This window comes from Heliangelus exortis, chromosome 9 (genome assembly GCF_036169615.1).
Source record: "Heliangelus exortis chromosome 9, bHelExo1.hap1, whole genome shotgun sequence".
NCBI classification, from domain to species: Eukaryota; Metazoa; Chordata; class Aves; order Apodiformes; family Trochilidae; genus Heliangelus; species Heliangelus exortis.
The window spans coordinates 24,926,599-24,944,329 of NC_092430.1; the positions used below are offsets into that span (position 1 = coordinate 24,926,599).

The window sequence follows — 17,731 nt, forward strand, 5'->3', positions numbered from 1 at the left end:
GAGGCTTAGGTTGGATATTAGGAAAGAATTCTTTAGTCCATGCCCTCTTGTCCCACTGATATCTGCCCAACCCCCCCCTGGCTCCAACCTCCTTTCAGGGAGTTGGAGAGAGTGATGAGGTCTCCCCTGAGCCTCCTCTTCTCCAGCCTCAACACCCCCAGCTCCCTCAGCCTCTCCTCAGAGGATCTGTGCTGGAGAATAACCATCCCTCATGGAACCTGAACAATAATATAACAGCAAAACAAAAGAGAAAGCTCATTAAGAAGGACTATGGGAAGCAATCTGGTAATAGGTAAACATGGTGAGGAATTTGTGGAAGAAGGAGCAATCCATCAGTAAGAGTATGGAGAACAGGGAAGCTGAACTGGGACTGCACATGCAGCCTTCACTCTGGTGCAGAGAATTTCAGCAACAGGATGTGGGTACATCCAACAAAATTCAGGCTGAATTTCTGAAACACAAGGAGGTGACAGCCACTTGTGCTCTGCTGTTACAGGTATTTTACATTCTGATGAGTCCCATAGAAAAGAGAGAGTAGAATACTTGTGCAACAAAAATACGTGATTCTCACTTGCATCTTTTTAAACAAGATATTGTGACTGTCATATGTGATTAGAATTAGGAACAATGAAAGATGGAAATAAACAGTAAAATATTACTATTAATTTCTACCATTTTGTGTGTCACATTTTGATAATCACTTCCCAGAAACAGAAGGAATTTACACAGCAAACAGTGGTGGGTTTATATTATTGATGCATCTTTAAGACATCTACTCTATGTTGGTGCCTCTAGAAACATGATCTCTGCAGAAAAAAAAAAAAAGAAAAAATAGCTTCTATTTCATGGCCAGAGCTTTGGTAGCAGAGGAAGAGATTATTAAAAGAAGTAAAAATACATATTAGTTTGTATTGTAGACACATCAAAACCAAAAAGCCAATCCTCCACTCAGGGGAATCATCCTTCTTGCCATCTTGAGCACCTTTTCCCAAACAGAAAACTGAAGCATTAAAAAAAAAAAAAAAATCCACCCCAAAAAACCACTGACCTGCAAATAAAGCCTTTCCCCAAGGGGGAAATAAATGGTTTCAGAAAAATAAGCTATATTTAAAAAGACATTTTGTGTATATAACACCTGAACTGCTTTAGAAACAAAAAGTTCACATGTAATTAGACTCAATGCTAAGCTTTAAATGAACAGCACTTAGGTATTCATATCTTTTTCTAAAGCTTTTTTTTTATATATATACCAATGAAAGGCATCAAAGCAACTGTCACTGGCAGCTCTCTGGCCTTATTGATAACTTAAGAGCCCTTGGCATTGCCTTTATGAAGTTTAATTTCCCAAAGAGGGCAATTAGATCTCAGTAACATGCTCATTGGTGGGTTGTAGCTCTAGGATATCTTCAGTGCTGCTGCCTCACCTCTGTGTTTTTGCCAGTAGAGTCACGTAGACAAACTGATACATCCTTTTTGAAAAAAAATCCAGTTATTTTAGCTTAAAAATATTTTGAGAGACTGTTGGTGATACCACCTATAATGCAACAAGATCCGTAATTAAAAACTGCACGTTTTGATTTTTTTTTTTTTTCTGTAGGGACAAGAAATGGGATCTGGTGTTACCATCCCCAGAAAAACAAAAGGTTACATGAGCAAACTCAGTAATCTGCAATTCTCTCCTTCTTCCTTGCCCCAAGTCTTCACTTGAAGTTTAATGAAAGAAATACAATATCTTAATAAATATACATTCTAATGGACCAAAGACTCCAAATTTCCCCTTCTCCATCACACAGGGGACAAACAGGTAATAGTGACACTGATTCCTCACATAATTATGTGGGTCTGTATAGCTACCTGTGTCTGTGTTCATTTGTATATCAAGGACACATGAAAAAATATCCTAGGCAGCAGATCCAAACTCAAAAGAACTCCAGTAGCAACTATCAGGCAAAAAAAAAAACCCAGCAATGAACCATTTCAGAATAAATGTTCTGATTAAATAGCATTTTTTTTATTCCTTATGGGACTTTTAGCCACTGGTCTTTGGAAAATTCTTGGCCCCATTTCCAAAGGTGATATTTCCAAAGCATTCTTATAAATTAAGACAGCTTTTCAACACTGCCTGACAATGTGTGCCCAACCTTGTTCTTCACAGTGGTCATTTCTGCTTTCTCCCAGCAGCTGCACAAAGAGCCATGTTGTACCCTCTCCCTTCCCTTGTAGCTGCTGCTACTCCACTTCCAAATTCCTTCCATCTCCTCCCCATCAGCCAACAAAACTCCTGCTGTCTGATGTTTGTAGGATGGTCAGTTCAGAAGAGCTTCACACTCTTCCCTGGGCCCTTCCTCTTCCCAGAACAGCTCTCTCTCTCTCCTTTTTTTATTTTTTTTTTTTTCACAAGCTGTTATTTTGTCAATCTGAGTTGAACTGTGTGAAAGATATTTCAAGACAGCAGTTTCCAGCTTAACGTAAAGGGAAAAGCCAGAAACACTTGGCAGACAATAAAAAACAAGCTTGCATATTTAAAGGCAATTATAATGAGATGTTCTGTAATTGTATGAAATCAAGGTTAACATATTTTGGCTAATTCTATTTAGAGGTACATGAATTAAAAGATTGGCTTTACAAGTTCTGATGTAAAGTATTTTCATGTACAATTAACTCGCAGAACAAGAGCAGTGGAAACTCTAAAAATCTTACCCAGGCTGCATCCACACAGAAATTACAGGAAATCTGAGTTTCTCCAGCCCAGGGAAGCACAATATTCTAATAAGAACTACCCTAATCTTCACCTGGCAATAATTTCAAGATGATATTATTATTATTCTCATTTCCTTGAATAATATCCATACTCCAGGGCCATTTTCCTTCTCATATTCAATATCATGCATGCTCGTATCAAGATTCCTTTCTTCATATCCTGTCACAGTATCAATCACTGCCTCCTGTCCACTCAATCCACTTTTGATTTATCAGCCCCCGTCTTTCTGGACTCCATAACTCGACCCAAACCATTTTAGCAAGACAGTGACAAATAGCACCCAGTATCACATCAACCTGTTCCACTTAGTAAACTAAGAAACAGTAACTGTGACATCTCTGCATAAGTATTCCATCCTATTCCCCAGACTGATGTATATTAATGAGGAGATGGTATTTGAAATGCTTCTTCCACATCAGCATCTAATATGATCAAATTAGGAAATGGGATGATTTATTAAATTTCGGAGAGCTGAAATATTTCTTTATATCACTATATGTGTGGTTTCAGAAAGTGAGCTGTTGCTTTCAATTTTTCTACTGAGGATGTGCCTGCATTTCACAGACGAATTATTGTCTTTAAAAAGATTGCAAGAAGGCGAAATGTTATTAAGCAAATGCTCAGTAAAACAAACTAAATCGGTTTTAAAATTCCTAATTTAATGTAAATCTTGGTTGTTTTGCTGAAATTCAGTTTGTGATCTTATTAAGTCATATTTGCATTGTACTATCTTGCTGTAGGACAGCTTTAAATTTATAGCGTTACTAGGAAGCCCCACTTTTTCGACTCTAAAAAATGCATCTAAAATAAAATAGTTATAATATGCACAAGTTTCCTTATCTCCTAAAATAAAGCACAAAAGAAATCAGTTTATGAACAATTCCCACCCAAGATATTTCCTAAGACATCCCATCATGAAAATCTTTTCAAATTAAAACTTGATGTTGCGGTTGGAGTTCTATAAATCATTCACTCCAATAACAAACCTATGTGAGAGAAGTTATTAAAAAAAATTACATTACAGCCACATACACACTTAACGTTTTCACTACCTTGAAAAACAAGGTATGTGAATTTGAGGGAGGACTGTGGAGAGAAAAGACATCGTGGGATGTGTGATTTGTGCCATCTTACACCAACACCAAATCCAGTGGTTTAAAGATCTTGTGCCGTGGTCCTTAACTTCTAATACAAAAAGTTTTCTCCTGTCATCTCCATTCTCACTGGGGGAAAAAAAAAACAAGCAACCAAATCCCAGCTGCTCCAGCCCTGCAGGTGGTACTCTGAAGGCACAAAAGCAACGTTGAAAATACAGACAGCACAGAGCTGCTCTCACTTGAGTGCTGCCTCCCACCTCCCTGCTCTTCAGGTGGGTCAGGGGAGTTTGCTCCCTGCCCCTGGCAATCCAGAGCCTGAAGATCAACCACACAACTCCCGTGGGTAAAGTGCTCCTCACTGCAATAACACAAGGTGGCTGCCCGAGTTACTGCTGAGCATTTTATTATCTGGTTTACATTTATATTTTTTTCCTAAAGACAAATCCCATCTCTTCACATTAAAACAGTTTCGGATAGATTTCTCCTGCCTGGCTGCTTTTCTAATTCCTGACAACTTCTGGGATCCACAACCTCCAAGAGCAAGAGCTTCCAGAGCTTCGTTGTGTGATGAAACAGAAAAATCTCCTTTTGTTTGACTGGGATCTGCCATCACCCGGACTCCAGCCACTTCTTGCCTGCCCCAGGTCTCCCGTTGGAGGTGACAAGAACCACTCATTCCTTAATCATCTTTTCACATTGTATTATTTTTGTTTTAACACCCCTCCCCATCACATTCCCTCTTTCCCCCACAATCTCTTTTCCAGCCTGGAAAACCTTATGTAGTCAGTCCTCTTAGGACAGCTGCTTGTGCCTTCGACCCAGTGCACACAACAGATTCTGAGATAGCAGGGGAAAAAAAAAATAATATTTATTTAGCGTTGCTGCTACTGCCTCGCTGCTAACAAACAGGGAAAACATAAGAGCAGCTCTCTGCAACCTACTTAACTCTTCTCCAGAAATAAGATTATTCCATGGTTTCTCAGTGTAATATTACAGCAGAGAGCAGACTTGGAAAAAATTCCAGTAAAGGATTCAATGTGTCCTGTTGGTTTTAGTTTTACGCTTTTAACATTTCAGTTTTCTGCTTTTAATATGCCAAAAGCCTCTTCTGTTTATAATTTAGGTTATTTATAAATATTCTCCCTGAAGAACCATGGCTGTGAACAGTAACATCATTTCAAGTGACCTCCAGCTATACCTTCATAGCTGTGGTACCAAAAAGCATTTATGCTTAAAATATTTTATACACGATATTTCCCAGCACAAAATGAAATAAGCAGTAGTCTTGTTTTTCAAGTTTTTTTTGTGTGTTCTTCCATAAATTGCAATGACAATTAACATCTGTAAATGCCTTGGAAAAGATGGGTATTAGACTGTGTCTATAATGACATCTGCAATTTATTGTCACTACAACAACCAAGATCTTTAAATCAGGTTCTCCTATTTCCTAATGTATCTGACATACTGACACCTTCATTTTCACCCTAGTCCTTTGGCATTTCATCTTATACATTTTTGTGGGTATTTACAGGAATATTTCTCCACACAGGGCAGTAGTTTATCTGGGGGCTCCAGCTCATATGGTAAATATACTCAAAGAGAGATCAGACAGTTTAAATAATCAAATTGCTACTACAAAGGCACTGCAGCAATAAGTGACCAGGCAACTATTCTAATGAACAGCTGTGGATAAGTCATGGGAGAATACAAATAAAGGAAACTGAAACCTTCACCTCTTTCAACAAAAAAAAAAAAAAAAAAAAAATTCTCAGCATTTAAAGGCAACAGCCAACAATTTGGCATAGGAAAGGAACATGTTTTACTAAATTCCTGGTCAGGCACACAAACTTACCTGGCTGCAGGCCTGTAAAAACATCTCAGAAAAAGCTTTGATCTCTCTGACATGCTCAACAATTAACCCAAATTCAACAGGAAATGCTAACAGTAATCCTGATATCCAAGGATGAACTTTAAACTTTTTAATTGAAAAATACACACGTTAAAAAAAACTGAGCTTTCTTTAAATTCTGCAAGTATAGAGAAGATTTTCTAATACCATTTGCAACATCTGGATTAAGTGTCTAAATTACACTTCTTAATTGAAAATAACCATTTGTCACAACCCTATCTGTCAACAATTTTAGCACCATAAAGTCCAGACCAGTTAAACCAGGGTGACTATCAATGTTTTTTGCACTTAGTCAGCTGCAAAATATACATCTCATTTCTTCAGAATTGTTCCACTAGTTTAATTCCACTAGTTCCATTGTTCCACTAGTTTAATTCCAGTAGCAATTTAAAGATTCAGTCCATCAAAAGCACAGCACAAATTCAAATCAAATCAGGAAGAGTTTCAAGTGACTTGTAGTTTCAATGATCACTTACAACCATTTTTTTTTTCCTGCTATACTCCATGCTCAGTAACAATATGGAGATTTTTAAATGACTGTTTTTACAGCAGAAATAATAACCAATTTTCCTAGGAGAGAGCCTTACCTCCTAGTTCTGCTTTTTGATCTTGATCTTTGAGACCTGTAGGATTTGCCTCTGCCCCTGGAGCGGCTCCGGCTGCGTTTTCTTCGAGACCCATATGAGGAACTGCTGCTGGATCTGTGTCTGCGTCTGAAACACAACCAGGCTCTTAGCATCCTCCTGCTTCTGAGCAAACAAACAAACAAACACAGCAGCAAAAACCCAAACAGTTGACTTCAAAGGGACAGGCAAACCTGGGGGGTTTGGAGAAGCCTCAAACACCGCTATTAGACTGTACTGCTTCTCACCCACATGGGTTCTTCCTAAAGAGCTTATGTTTTGAAATATACATCCCAAGAAAAAAAAAGGGGAATGGGGGAAAAGTCATTCACCAATTTGTCTAAAAATTTTCCCCTCAAGGGGAAAGCCAGGAACATAACCCAGCTCTCAGTGGTTTTCAGTCCCATGACCAACTCACTGGAAGTCGTTGCCCCTCTGCCAAATCCAAGGCTGAAGAAAATCCAGAATCTCCTTTCCCAGCAGGATTTGCAGAAACACATCCTATGGGATGAGGGCTACGACCCCAGAGCTAAAAATTAAATTCATGCAGGGTTAACTTCTGCATTGCTGCTCTACACAATTCTTTCCAGCCATTCCACACACATAAAATGGAAACAGAAAAATGTACTTTCCACACCTGAACCTCATATTTATCAACTTTGATAACATGCAATCTCTGTTGTGTTCTGATGCAGACAGACCCTCCCCTTTTCTCTTTTTTTAGTGTTATTACTAATCAAATAATCAGTGTTAATTTATTCCTTTTGAGCTTTGAAGTTTTCTCCTGAGTTCAGTCAGCAGTCAGAAAGGTATCTTACTGTCCCCCTCCCACCCAACCTCCCCATTTCATTTATTTTAAGAATAAATTCTTATACACAGAGGAAAAAGGTGAAGGAATAGGTACTAGATACATAAATTAAACCAACTAATCTCCAAGCTGGGGGAAGGGATACCTTCCAAGTGTTAATTTTTCCATCTCCTGTCTCCATCTCCCTAACAGCAAACTAAATAATGACTGCAGTCCTTATGAGAACATCCAGATTTTTTTTTTTTTTACTTCATTATATTTGATTAATGATAAAATACAACATCACAAAGACACACTTCTGCAGTTCAGGATGCAGCCCATGTGATGTGAATAAGGAAAAAGTGCTGTACTACACACAAGCAGTGCTGCAGCAGTCCAAACTGGAGAAGATATACATAGGTTAACTGCTAAAGAAGAGGTCTTCATCTGAGAAAGGAATGCAATGCTCCTGCTAAATGAAGATGAGGAACAGTAATCTTACAGGCTGCTTCTTTTGATTCTTAAGGGCCAGGGATAAATCCAGCAGGACCCCAGTGTGTAATAGTGACTTGACTGCCAGGAGCAAATGCCCTAAACTAAGGGCAAAGCAAAAAAGTGTCAGCCAGATCTTAAAAGCAGACACTTTCTTCTTTTCTGGATTCAATTGAAGTCAACTGGTCTTCATCCAGGCTCTAATCTCCCTTCAAGCTCTGGTTTTATCTGGGAGATAGCCATGCCTGTGCTGGACTAAAGAGATTCATAAAGCTGCATGTCATCAGCAGAGTGCTGGCATGGAAGCCCATGTCATCTCTGTGTCCCCTGGGGCTGCATGGAGATGCTAAACAGGAGCAGAAGAAAGGTGAGGGGGATGGAAATAAACAAATAAACCCCCTCACAACCAGCCAGCCTGCCCTTCACTCTCCTGCCAGCTGCAGCAAGACTGCTGAGGAGCAGTTTCTAATGCATTTACAGGGCAGTTGGACACAATGAGTGCTTCCCAGCTCCACTTCCCAATAAACTGAGCACCACCTGTTCAGCTGGACTGCAGGATCACCCCAAGTCAGGCTGAGACACAGCCCAAACAGTCAGGTACTGCCAGAGGCCTCTGCTGAAGGGTCAAGAAAAAACGTGGTAGATACAGCCATGAAATCTATGTTCTAAACACCTGGCTGACTACTGTATCCTGAACACAGTAAAGAGTAGCAAGAACACTGGTGAAAAGGTGCTCTTACAGCAAATTTATAAAACTACTGTAAAAATCACCCCAAGTCTTTCTCTTTGTTGTCTGGAAAGCCCTACCTGGTTTTTCACAACCAAAAAGAAACAAAGAATTGCCTATCTCTACCTGAATGGAACCACTTTTCAAACTGGCATTAATATATAAAGGACTGTATTTCCAAAATGAAATTGCAATTTTTGGAAATCAGAAAAATCATTAGAAATTCATTATTTAGAAGGAAAAGAAAAGTTATTTGAGTTGATTGGCTTTTGTTTAATCAGGAAGTTATCTTTGGATCTGCATTTACACTCCTTTTGTTTTCTTGGAGGGGGGTGAGAGGGGAAGGTCTTTTGGGTTTTGGGTGGCAGTTTGGCTTTTTTTGGGTGGTAGTTTGGCTTTTTTTCTTGAAATGTCAGTGCAAATATTACCACATCTGCCAAGACTCAGAGCAAACTTGGCTCTGAAATTCCCACCTAGAACCGAGTCCAACGCTCGGTTGGACTTTCTGTTTTCTGCTGCCACGTGAAAAGAGCTGGATTGGGAAAAAACTTGCAACAGAGAGTAAATTAAGCACCTTTTCTCATAAGAGTGAGACTGGGGATCCCGGGAACGTGACCTGGATTTCCTCCCAGCTTTTTTCCTGCTGTAAGTCCTGCTGCCTGAGGAGCTGCTGGAAGAGGAGCGCCTGCGGTGTTTCTTTTTCCTCCTGCTCCTGTTCTCCTCCTCCGTGTCTGAGGAGCGACGTCCCATCTTTAAACTGTAAAAAAAAAAAAAATAAAACAACAGAATTCTGAGCTGTGAGAAAGTCTTGTGTCTATGGTAGGTTGTTTTACAGGTAGAAAAATAGGTCCTGTGTGTGTGTGTGTGTAAATAAATGTAACTTTTCCACTGGTGTCGCGGTGACGTGAACAGAAATTTGGTTGGAATGCACAAAGAAAAACCCAGATTTTCATGTGAAATTAGCAGGTTTAGGTTACCAAGTGACTTGAAACTTTCACTGTCAGCAGATTTGAAGGTATTTACTATGCCATCAGGTTATTTGTTGTATATTTTCATAAAAGATACTTCACAACCATTTAAACAGAAGCATTAATAAAATAATTCCTATATCAAAACATTTTCATTTTAGCTCATTTTTACCTTTTTTTTTTGCCCTACATGCAACCATTTAAACAGAAGCATTAATAAAATAATTCCTATATCAAAACATTTTCATTTTAGCTCATTTTTACTTTTTTTTGCCCTAGATGCCTATTTTTCATAAATTTGGGAAGGAATGCCTAAGATACCCCTAACATCTAATACTCCAGGTGCTACACTACTGTACAGCCTCTTTATAATACATTTGATTTACAGATATAAATGAAGATCCAGAATATTTACCCAGTCAATTGAACACAGACTGTTGCTTTTAGCCCTTGGTATGACTCACTTCATGTGGTTTTAGGTTGTGCAATTAAAAGAATGCACATTTTTGTCCTAGCTGACATAATTAAGACATCCGTTGAGGAAAAAAAAAAAACCAAAACACACAACTTGGAAGTTATTTTTAAGTTAATTTAAACTAGAGTTAGGCTGATTTGGTTCTCAGTTTACACCTACTCAGCTTTCAATTCCAAAATCAGAGGTAAAACACTGAATTTAAAAAGGTTCTTGATGGCCAATCTGTTTAGTTGGACAATGTTTGTAAACTTTGGTGAAAGATTCAAGAAAAAAAGGGGAGGTGGGGGAATCCTGCCATTCCTTTAATCTTCATCTGCAGCTCCTCAGAGATCAGTGTCACAATTAAAATAATGCTGTATTTCTGGACTTCCCAGGTTGCACAGAATGCTTTACAAGTGGTTTTCTGTCCCAGCCCTACCCACCCATGCCCTGGAGACCCTCTCCACACCCTCAGGGCACTCAGTCCTTGCCCCTCTTCCCAAGAACCAACACCTATCCCAGGGCTCCCAAGGGAAACCTAAAACTCATCATTCTTAACCATTCAGCTCAACCCCCAGATCATGGGGAGATTTGGTCACAGTGTCTTGAACCACCAGGGAGCTATTGCAGGGCTTGGATCTCCAGGCTGAACTTATTCTTTTGCTGCAAACTTTTGCCCTTCCTCCCACCTTTTAGCACCCCATCTCCCAGGTGGAGACTGCAAATAGAAGAGAAATTCATAATTTAGATTCACATTTATGCTCAGATTGACAACAGGTTTATGTGCCAAAGCCAAGCCTTGATCTCTTTATTTTTATTTTTTTTGGTTGAAAATGTACCACTGAGAAAAACAAAACAGGTTTAGCTCCACAAAGTCTCTTCAACAACATTTGCACCCTCGAGTTCCCAAGATAAATAAAACTATTCTGCACACACTCAACACAGATGGATCTAAAGCCCAACAGGCATGGGGCTGCAATCCCAGGTTCCCCCCAGGAACTTTTAGGGAGCTACCAGCAGAGTACAACAAACCCCCAGGCAAAGTTGCTGCTGACAGAACTTCAAACCTCTGCCTGAGATGCAGCTTTGCTTTTCAAGCTGAGAACCAAACCCCCTGAGCTGCCCATGCTTGTCCCAGGAAGCCACAAAGGGAGTCAAAGGGATATTCTCCTGGAAAGGGCCAAGTTCTGGACCTCCTCCTCTGCTAAGGAGTTTCTGTATTTTATCCAAAAGTTGCTTAATGCAAAATACAAACCAGTCCCTTAAGTCCCTGGCTTGGTTTTGATGGTCACTACCTGCCAGGATCAAAGCAGGAGCTACACAATCTCATTCCTAGGTAGCCAAATCCCACAGCTCAGGTCTCTCAGTCCCACTCCTGCAACCAGGAGTGCCTACAAATAAGTTACTACAAGGCTCTGCTGCAACAAAAAAAAAAAACCACACTTGTATGTGTTCTTCACTTCTCAACAGCTTCTGTTTTCAATCTAAATAAAACATTTTTCTTAAAGAAGCAAATCTCCACGCAACTAAACCAGCAGAAATTGAGGGACAACTGCCACGCAGGATAATTTCCTTTTCAAAATCAAGTTATTTCTACCATCTTACTAAAATTATTCCACACAGATGTTAAAAAGACAGTAGCACAGCTTTACAGACCATTTTATCTCATTTAAGGAACTAAGACTTTAATTTACAATCCTGTAGAGGAATGCCAATTTATATCAACACACCATCTTGAGCAGTCATCTTATTTTTTTTTCCCCTCAGAGTAAAAGATTTACAGAGCTTCAAGGTACTAACAGTTATTGAACAGTAAAATAAAACTCTTCAAAGGTGTAACTGATAGAACAATCTTCAAATGAACAAGAACCTGCATCTCAACTTAAAATAAGCTGAACTGCTCAGAAAGATGAAACTAAAACATGCAGATTTTAAGTTAAAAGCTCCCAGACCACAGCTCATGACAGCAAGATTAATGAAAGAGACCAGAGAAACAAAGAGTACAAAAGACATTTCTGCAGAGATATTCACCACTTGATGTGGGGATCATTATGAGCCAGATCATTACACTTCAACATAAATATTGGCTGTTGTTTAACTTTTTTTTTTTTTCATCAGCTTTTTTCCCCCTGTTTGGACACATGACCAGATGAAGCAGAAGATAAAGCTAATGAAAGAAACTATGTAAACCTCAACTTTTAGTCCTGAGGACCCAAAACCTCCGTGCCATGGCTTTTCTCTCCAGCATAGTTGAGGCTCAGGAGCTGCAGGAGCAGTAGGGTTGCCATGGATGAGCTGCAGGTGAGTGATGCCCTACACATTGCAGTTGCCACTGGAAAAGACCTTGCCAGAAGCAAAGTGTTGATCCTGGAGCAGTTGGTGCAGCTGAGTCCTGAGGGATGTGTCCTACAGGAGCATCTGGAACCTACCCAGGCAGCAGACAGACACCACCTCTCAACCAGGGTCTTCAGATCATCCCTTCTGTATGGAATACACATTTTCCTGCACAGACACCTCTCATATACACAGCACTTGAGAGCAGGGAATTATTAAGACCTGTAACAAATTAATATTCTCTGCCTAGTGCCTTAGTCCCTTCATACCCCTGCCCAGAGCTGGGGAAAGGGGTTGCCAGCACTGCCTGACCACTCCTGCTGAAGCCCAGTTGGTGGGAGAGCTGTTCTGGTGGGTCAGGAGTGGTCCATATACCAATCCCACAACCAGGAGTGAATAATAGTGTCTACAGATGAGAAGTAAGATCACTCAGGGATCCTTAATTAGGAAAATAATGAAGGGGGGAAGAAAAGAAACAGAAAAAAAGACTCATGGTGTGGCAGCTGAATCTCAGGAGTTTTTGGCTGTTGCCACACAAAGTCTGCAGATCCACCACAAAGATACCACAGAATTAATAGTAGAGAAATCCCATTTTTAAGGCTCCTTACCCTTAACTTCCCAGGCAGGAGTGCTGAGCCATGTTTACCTGCAGCAGGAGATGTGCTCCAGGCCCTGGGGAAGCTCTGGCTCTCAATGTCTGGAGAGATCCAAGAGGCTTTACCCTGCCTGGGGAACAATTCCAGGAGGAGGAGAGGTGGAGAGAAAGGCATTTTAACAAACAGCAAATCAATGGTTTCAGGTGAACCTAAAGCCTGGGTTACACCCCAGGTGTTTGTGGGGAGCCTGATGAGGAGGCTCTGGCCTGACCATCACATATCCATTTCCAGCAGCCAGCCCCCACCTTCCCCCACCTCTAACTTCAGATCAAGCCCCTCTGGCCACACAGCCAAGGAACATGAGGAATTCTGAGATGTTCAGGACACCAGAACCCCCAGCAGCTCCCTGGAAATTCATGCAGGAGCCTGAGCTGGAACATACCACCAAGTTTATCAGCTACTTCAGTATTTCTTAGCTACTTGAGGATTTTTGAAGGTTCTACTGAGTGTCTGTGAGCTTCAACATTTTGAAGGCTTGCAGTTGGTCTGAAACTGAGCAGCTTTGCAGTAGCTGGACCTGAGAAATGTTAAGCCCCTGTTCTGAAGCACAGGTGTGCTGGAGCACCTGAAAAACAGGTCTCAGGGCCTTTAGGTTTTTAATAGTTATTTTCTGTTTAAATCTTGTTTCTGAAAACTGATGCTGCAACACTCAGGCTGAAACAAAACCAAAGCCCATAGTCTCATATACCCATTTTGCCAAGAGAAACACAATCAAGCCAACTATTTACATTTGGTAAGTTTATAAACAGTGCTATCAATCCCACCTGCAGCCAAAGTAATCTCCTACCCTGCATTTAGAAATATAAAGGAAACAGATGGCACAGAAAACAAGCTTCTCTAGAAAAAAAAAAAACTCAAAGAGAGTAAGGTAGACTTTACAACTTAGTAAGAAGCATTGAACTGACCTCATTCCATCTCCTTTCCTAGATGTTACAATTATTCCAAGTGTGCAATACATCTTTCCAAACATAAGCTCCAAATTATTGCTGTGTTTACTGCAGATTGCAAGCAAATAGTCACACGTGGTTGGTTTTAATCAGGGGCTGTTAGGCTGTCAGCATCACTGCAGCAGCACCCAACCAAAGGAGCCAACCTGGAGTTACCATCACCTGCCAGAAGGCATGAAGACAAAATAACCTCCACATTGATTTGGCATCAAACCCAAACAATTTACATTTGTTAATCCCTTAGAAATGTTGATCCTAGCTGACTTGCAACAATCACTAACCACCTGTGCTGTTTGTGTAGCAAAATCCTGTCAGAAATCCTAACTGATTAGAAGGGCATGGATGGAAAATGCACTGCAGGCACCTCAGGGTCCCCTTCTTTCCTTCTGAGCTGTGCCAGTCCATCCCCAGGAGAGAGGCAAAGAGCCAGCAGGAGATGCTGCTCAAGGTTCAGCCAGCAAACAAGGCAAACTGAAGTGGAATGTATTGTAAAGCCTCAGCAAACACATTCCCTGGCTAGTGAGTAGGAGTCTGAGTGTTATAAATGGCAATGCTGTTCCCAAGAAAAGGGAAAGCACCAAGAGGCAGAGGGTGGAAGCCCCTCTCAGACAGGTTGGGTGTGTACAGCTCAAAGATTGAAACTGGGAGTTACATGGAATCTGTACAGCTCAAAGATTGAAACTGGGAGTTACATGGAATCTGTACAGCTCAAAGATTGAAACTGGGAGTTACATGGAATCTGTACAGCTCAAAGATTGAAACTGGGAGTTACATGGAATCTGTACAGCTCAAAGATTGAAACTGGGAGTTACATGGAATCTGTACAGCTCAAAGATTGAAACTGGGAGTTACATGGAATCTGTACAGCTCAAAGATTGAAACTGGGAGTTACATGGAATCTGTACAGCTCAAGGATTGAAATTGGGAGTTACATGGAATCTGTACAGCTCAAAGATTGCAACTGGGAGTTACATGGAATCTGTACAGCTCAAAGATTGAAATTGGGAGTTACATGGAATCTGTACAGCTCAAAGATTGACACTGGGAGTTACATGGAATCTGTACAGCTCAAAGATTGACACTGGGAGTTACATGGAATCTGTACAGCTCAAAGATTGACACTGGGAGTTACATGGAATCTGTACAGCTCAAAGATTGAAACTGGGAGTTACATGGAATCTGTACAGCTCAAAGATTAACACTGGGAGTTACATGGAATCTGTACAGCTCAAAGATTGAAACTGGGAGTTACATGGAATCTGTACAGCTCAAAGATTGCAACTGGGAGTTACATGGAATCTGTACAGCTCAAAGATTGACACTGGGAGTTACATGGAATCTGTACAGCTCAAAGATTGCAACTGGGAGTTACATGGAATCTGTACAGCTCAAAGATTGAAACTGGGAGTTACATGGAATCTGTCCCTGAAACAGTTCAGAAAAACTTCTCCCAGGAGAGCAAGAGAATTGGTTAGAAAAGACACCAAAGTGGCTGCTCCTCCGAGGGCTGCAGCCCCAGTTATTGCTGCTGATTTCTCACACTTATCAGGTGGTGCCTCTTTCCCTCAGCCAAGTTTCCACATCCCTACAAGAGGAACACCTGAATCACCTCTCTGGAGACAGCAACACAACCAGTGACCTCAGAAGAAAGGCCAGAGATCAAAGCACCACAGGAATCCAGCTGCTTCCTTACACCTCTCCCATAGGAACCAGAACCTGTGACACCAAACACAGCAGAACACTGACTGCTGGGTACTGACAACTTTATCAACAGGGGGTTCCCTAAGCATTAATTCTGAACTAGAAGAAAATTTGCCTCGATTAAAATAATGAATGAGCAGTTTATTTGTACTAACAGTATTCCTTAGTCAAATAGTTGACAGTGTGGGGGAAAATAAAATAGTCTCAAGGAGACATAACATGCCACAGGCATCCAGGACACCAACACCAAAGCAAACCAAGGCTTTAACCCTTAGAGTGGTGCTCACCTGCTAGGAGTTGGCCTCCACAAGCCACCTTTTGATCAGTAACTCTTAATTCTAGAAACTGGACTTCCACCACCTCACTTTCCCACACCTGAAGGCAATGAGAACTGAAAAGGTGTTTTCCAGTTTAAAAATATAGATCAAGACAAGTGAGTTCATTAAGGACATCAACTAAGCACATCTGTTCCAAGTTACCAATTCACAGAATGTTCAGGTTGGAAGAGAGCTCCAGGCTCACCCACTCCAACCTTTGACCAACACCAGCACCAACTCCTAAACCCTGTCCTTATGGACCAGCTCCAAAAGCCTTTGAAATGCCTCCAGGGATGGGGACTCCCCCACTGTCCTGGACCATTCCAATGCCTGACAACCCTCCCAGTGAAAAAAATTCTCAGAGTTTAAGATTAATTAAGGTTATTTGAACTTTATGGTGCAGCTTGTAGCATTTCTGTTGTAAAGAGCTTCCTCACTCACAGGGTGAAGGATCCTGCTGAAAAGCCCATGTTTAAAATTTGCCTCACGCCCCCCAAACAGCTAAAATGTCCCCAAAAGTTGGTTTCAGATCTGAAAGAGCAGGATCCCAAATTCCAGACAGATGAAACAGAAAATGGAGCCACTGAAAGCAACTGCTGCTAGGAACAGCACACCAGGTACAGCAGAAACAAAACCCCGTGCCTTCCTTACCCACACTTTCACAGACAAGAGCTGGGAAAAGAAGATTCATAGAATCCTAGAATGGGCTGGGTTGGAAGGGACCTCAGAGCTCATCAAGTCCAAGCCTTGCTCCACTCCCCCCGTGGTTCCCAGCCCATGGCACTGAGTGCCACATCCAGGCTCTTTTGAAATAGCTCCAGGGATGGAGAATCCACCCCTTCCCTGGGCAGCCCATTCCAATGCCTGAGCACCCTCTCCAGAAAGAAATTCTTTCTCATGTCCAACCTAAACCTCCCCTGGCACAACTTGAGCCCTCTTGTGCCCTCTTGTCTTGCTGAGAGTTGCCTGGGAAAAGAGCCCAACCCCCCCCTGGCTCCAACCTCCTTTCAGGGAGTTGGAGAGAGTGATGAGGTCTCCCCTGAGCCTCCTCTTCTCCAGCCTCAACACCCCCAGCTCCCTCAGCCTCTCCTCAGAGGATCTGTGCTCCAGTCCCTTCCCCAGCCCAGTTGCCTCCTTTGGACCTGCTCCAGCACCTCAATCTCCTTCCTGAGCTGAGGGGCCCAGAACTGGACACAGTTTCTGGAGGAGGAAACTCTTCTCTCTGTATAAACTGAAATATTAAAGCGGGTAAAATATTCCAAGGGCAGGAGCCGGCACCACCCGCTGCTCGCACACAGGAGGAGAAACAGCCCCACAACTCCTACCGAGAGAGCGATTCCCAGCGGGAAACGTGCCCGGAGCCAGGAGGGGAAAAGCCCATCCCGGGTTCTGCCCGCAGCCCCTGCCCGCACCGGGCAGACACCGACACCTCAGCACCGGGATCATCCCCGCACTCTTCAGACGGCCCAGCCGCACATCCACAAACTTGCAGAACGCCAAGAAACCCAAAAACCGAACCCGGTACCGGAGAAAAACCCCCGGCACCGGAGAAACCCTCCCTGGCACCAGAGAAAACCCCCCAGGACCGGAGGAACCCTCGGTATCGGAGGAACCCCCCTCGGTACCGGAGCAATCCCCGGAAGCATGGCGGGAGGCCCATGAAACACCCCTCATGCCCTCCTGCCGTCCGGAGCCCGTCCCGGTGCCCCGAGGCCGCCAGGCCCCGGCAGCGCACCCCAGGCCGTGTCGCCATGGCAACAGCGGGCAGGCCCGGAGCCCCCTCAGGGCTCTCAGCCGGGGCCCTGAGGAGCGGCAAGAAGGCCGCGGGGCTCGCCCGGCCCTTAGAGAGGCGGCTCCCGGTTCCGTACCGTGGGAGGGTTCCCCGGGGGGCCTCACGGCGTTACCTGAGCGGCGGAGCGGTCGGGGCGGCGGGACCGGGGGAGCGGAGGGGCGGGCGG

General features: G+C 42.5%; 1 protein-coding gene across 2 annotated transcripts in view; it reads right to left on the reverse strand.

The window, feature by feature from the left end:
• Positions 1-9,179, reverse strand: part of RSRC1 (arginine and serine rich coiled-coil 1) — a 120,829-nt gene extending 111,650 nt beyond the window's left edge. The window contains exons 1-2 of one of the 2 annotated variants that reach the window (XM_071752821.1): positions 8,971-9,179; positions 6,355-6,480 (exon numbers count right to left, since the gene is read on the reverse strand). In XM_071752821.1, coding sequence (XP_071608922.1) covers positions 6,355-6,480; positions 8,971-9,146 — 302 coding nt within the window. In that variant the 5' untranslated portion in view covers positions 9,147-9,179. The remainder of the gene's footprint in view (positions 1-6,354; positions 6,481-8,970) is intronic. The other variant, XM_071752820.1, reaches the window with a different exon arrangement.
• Positions 9,180-17,731: the final 8,552 nt, after the last annotated feature.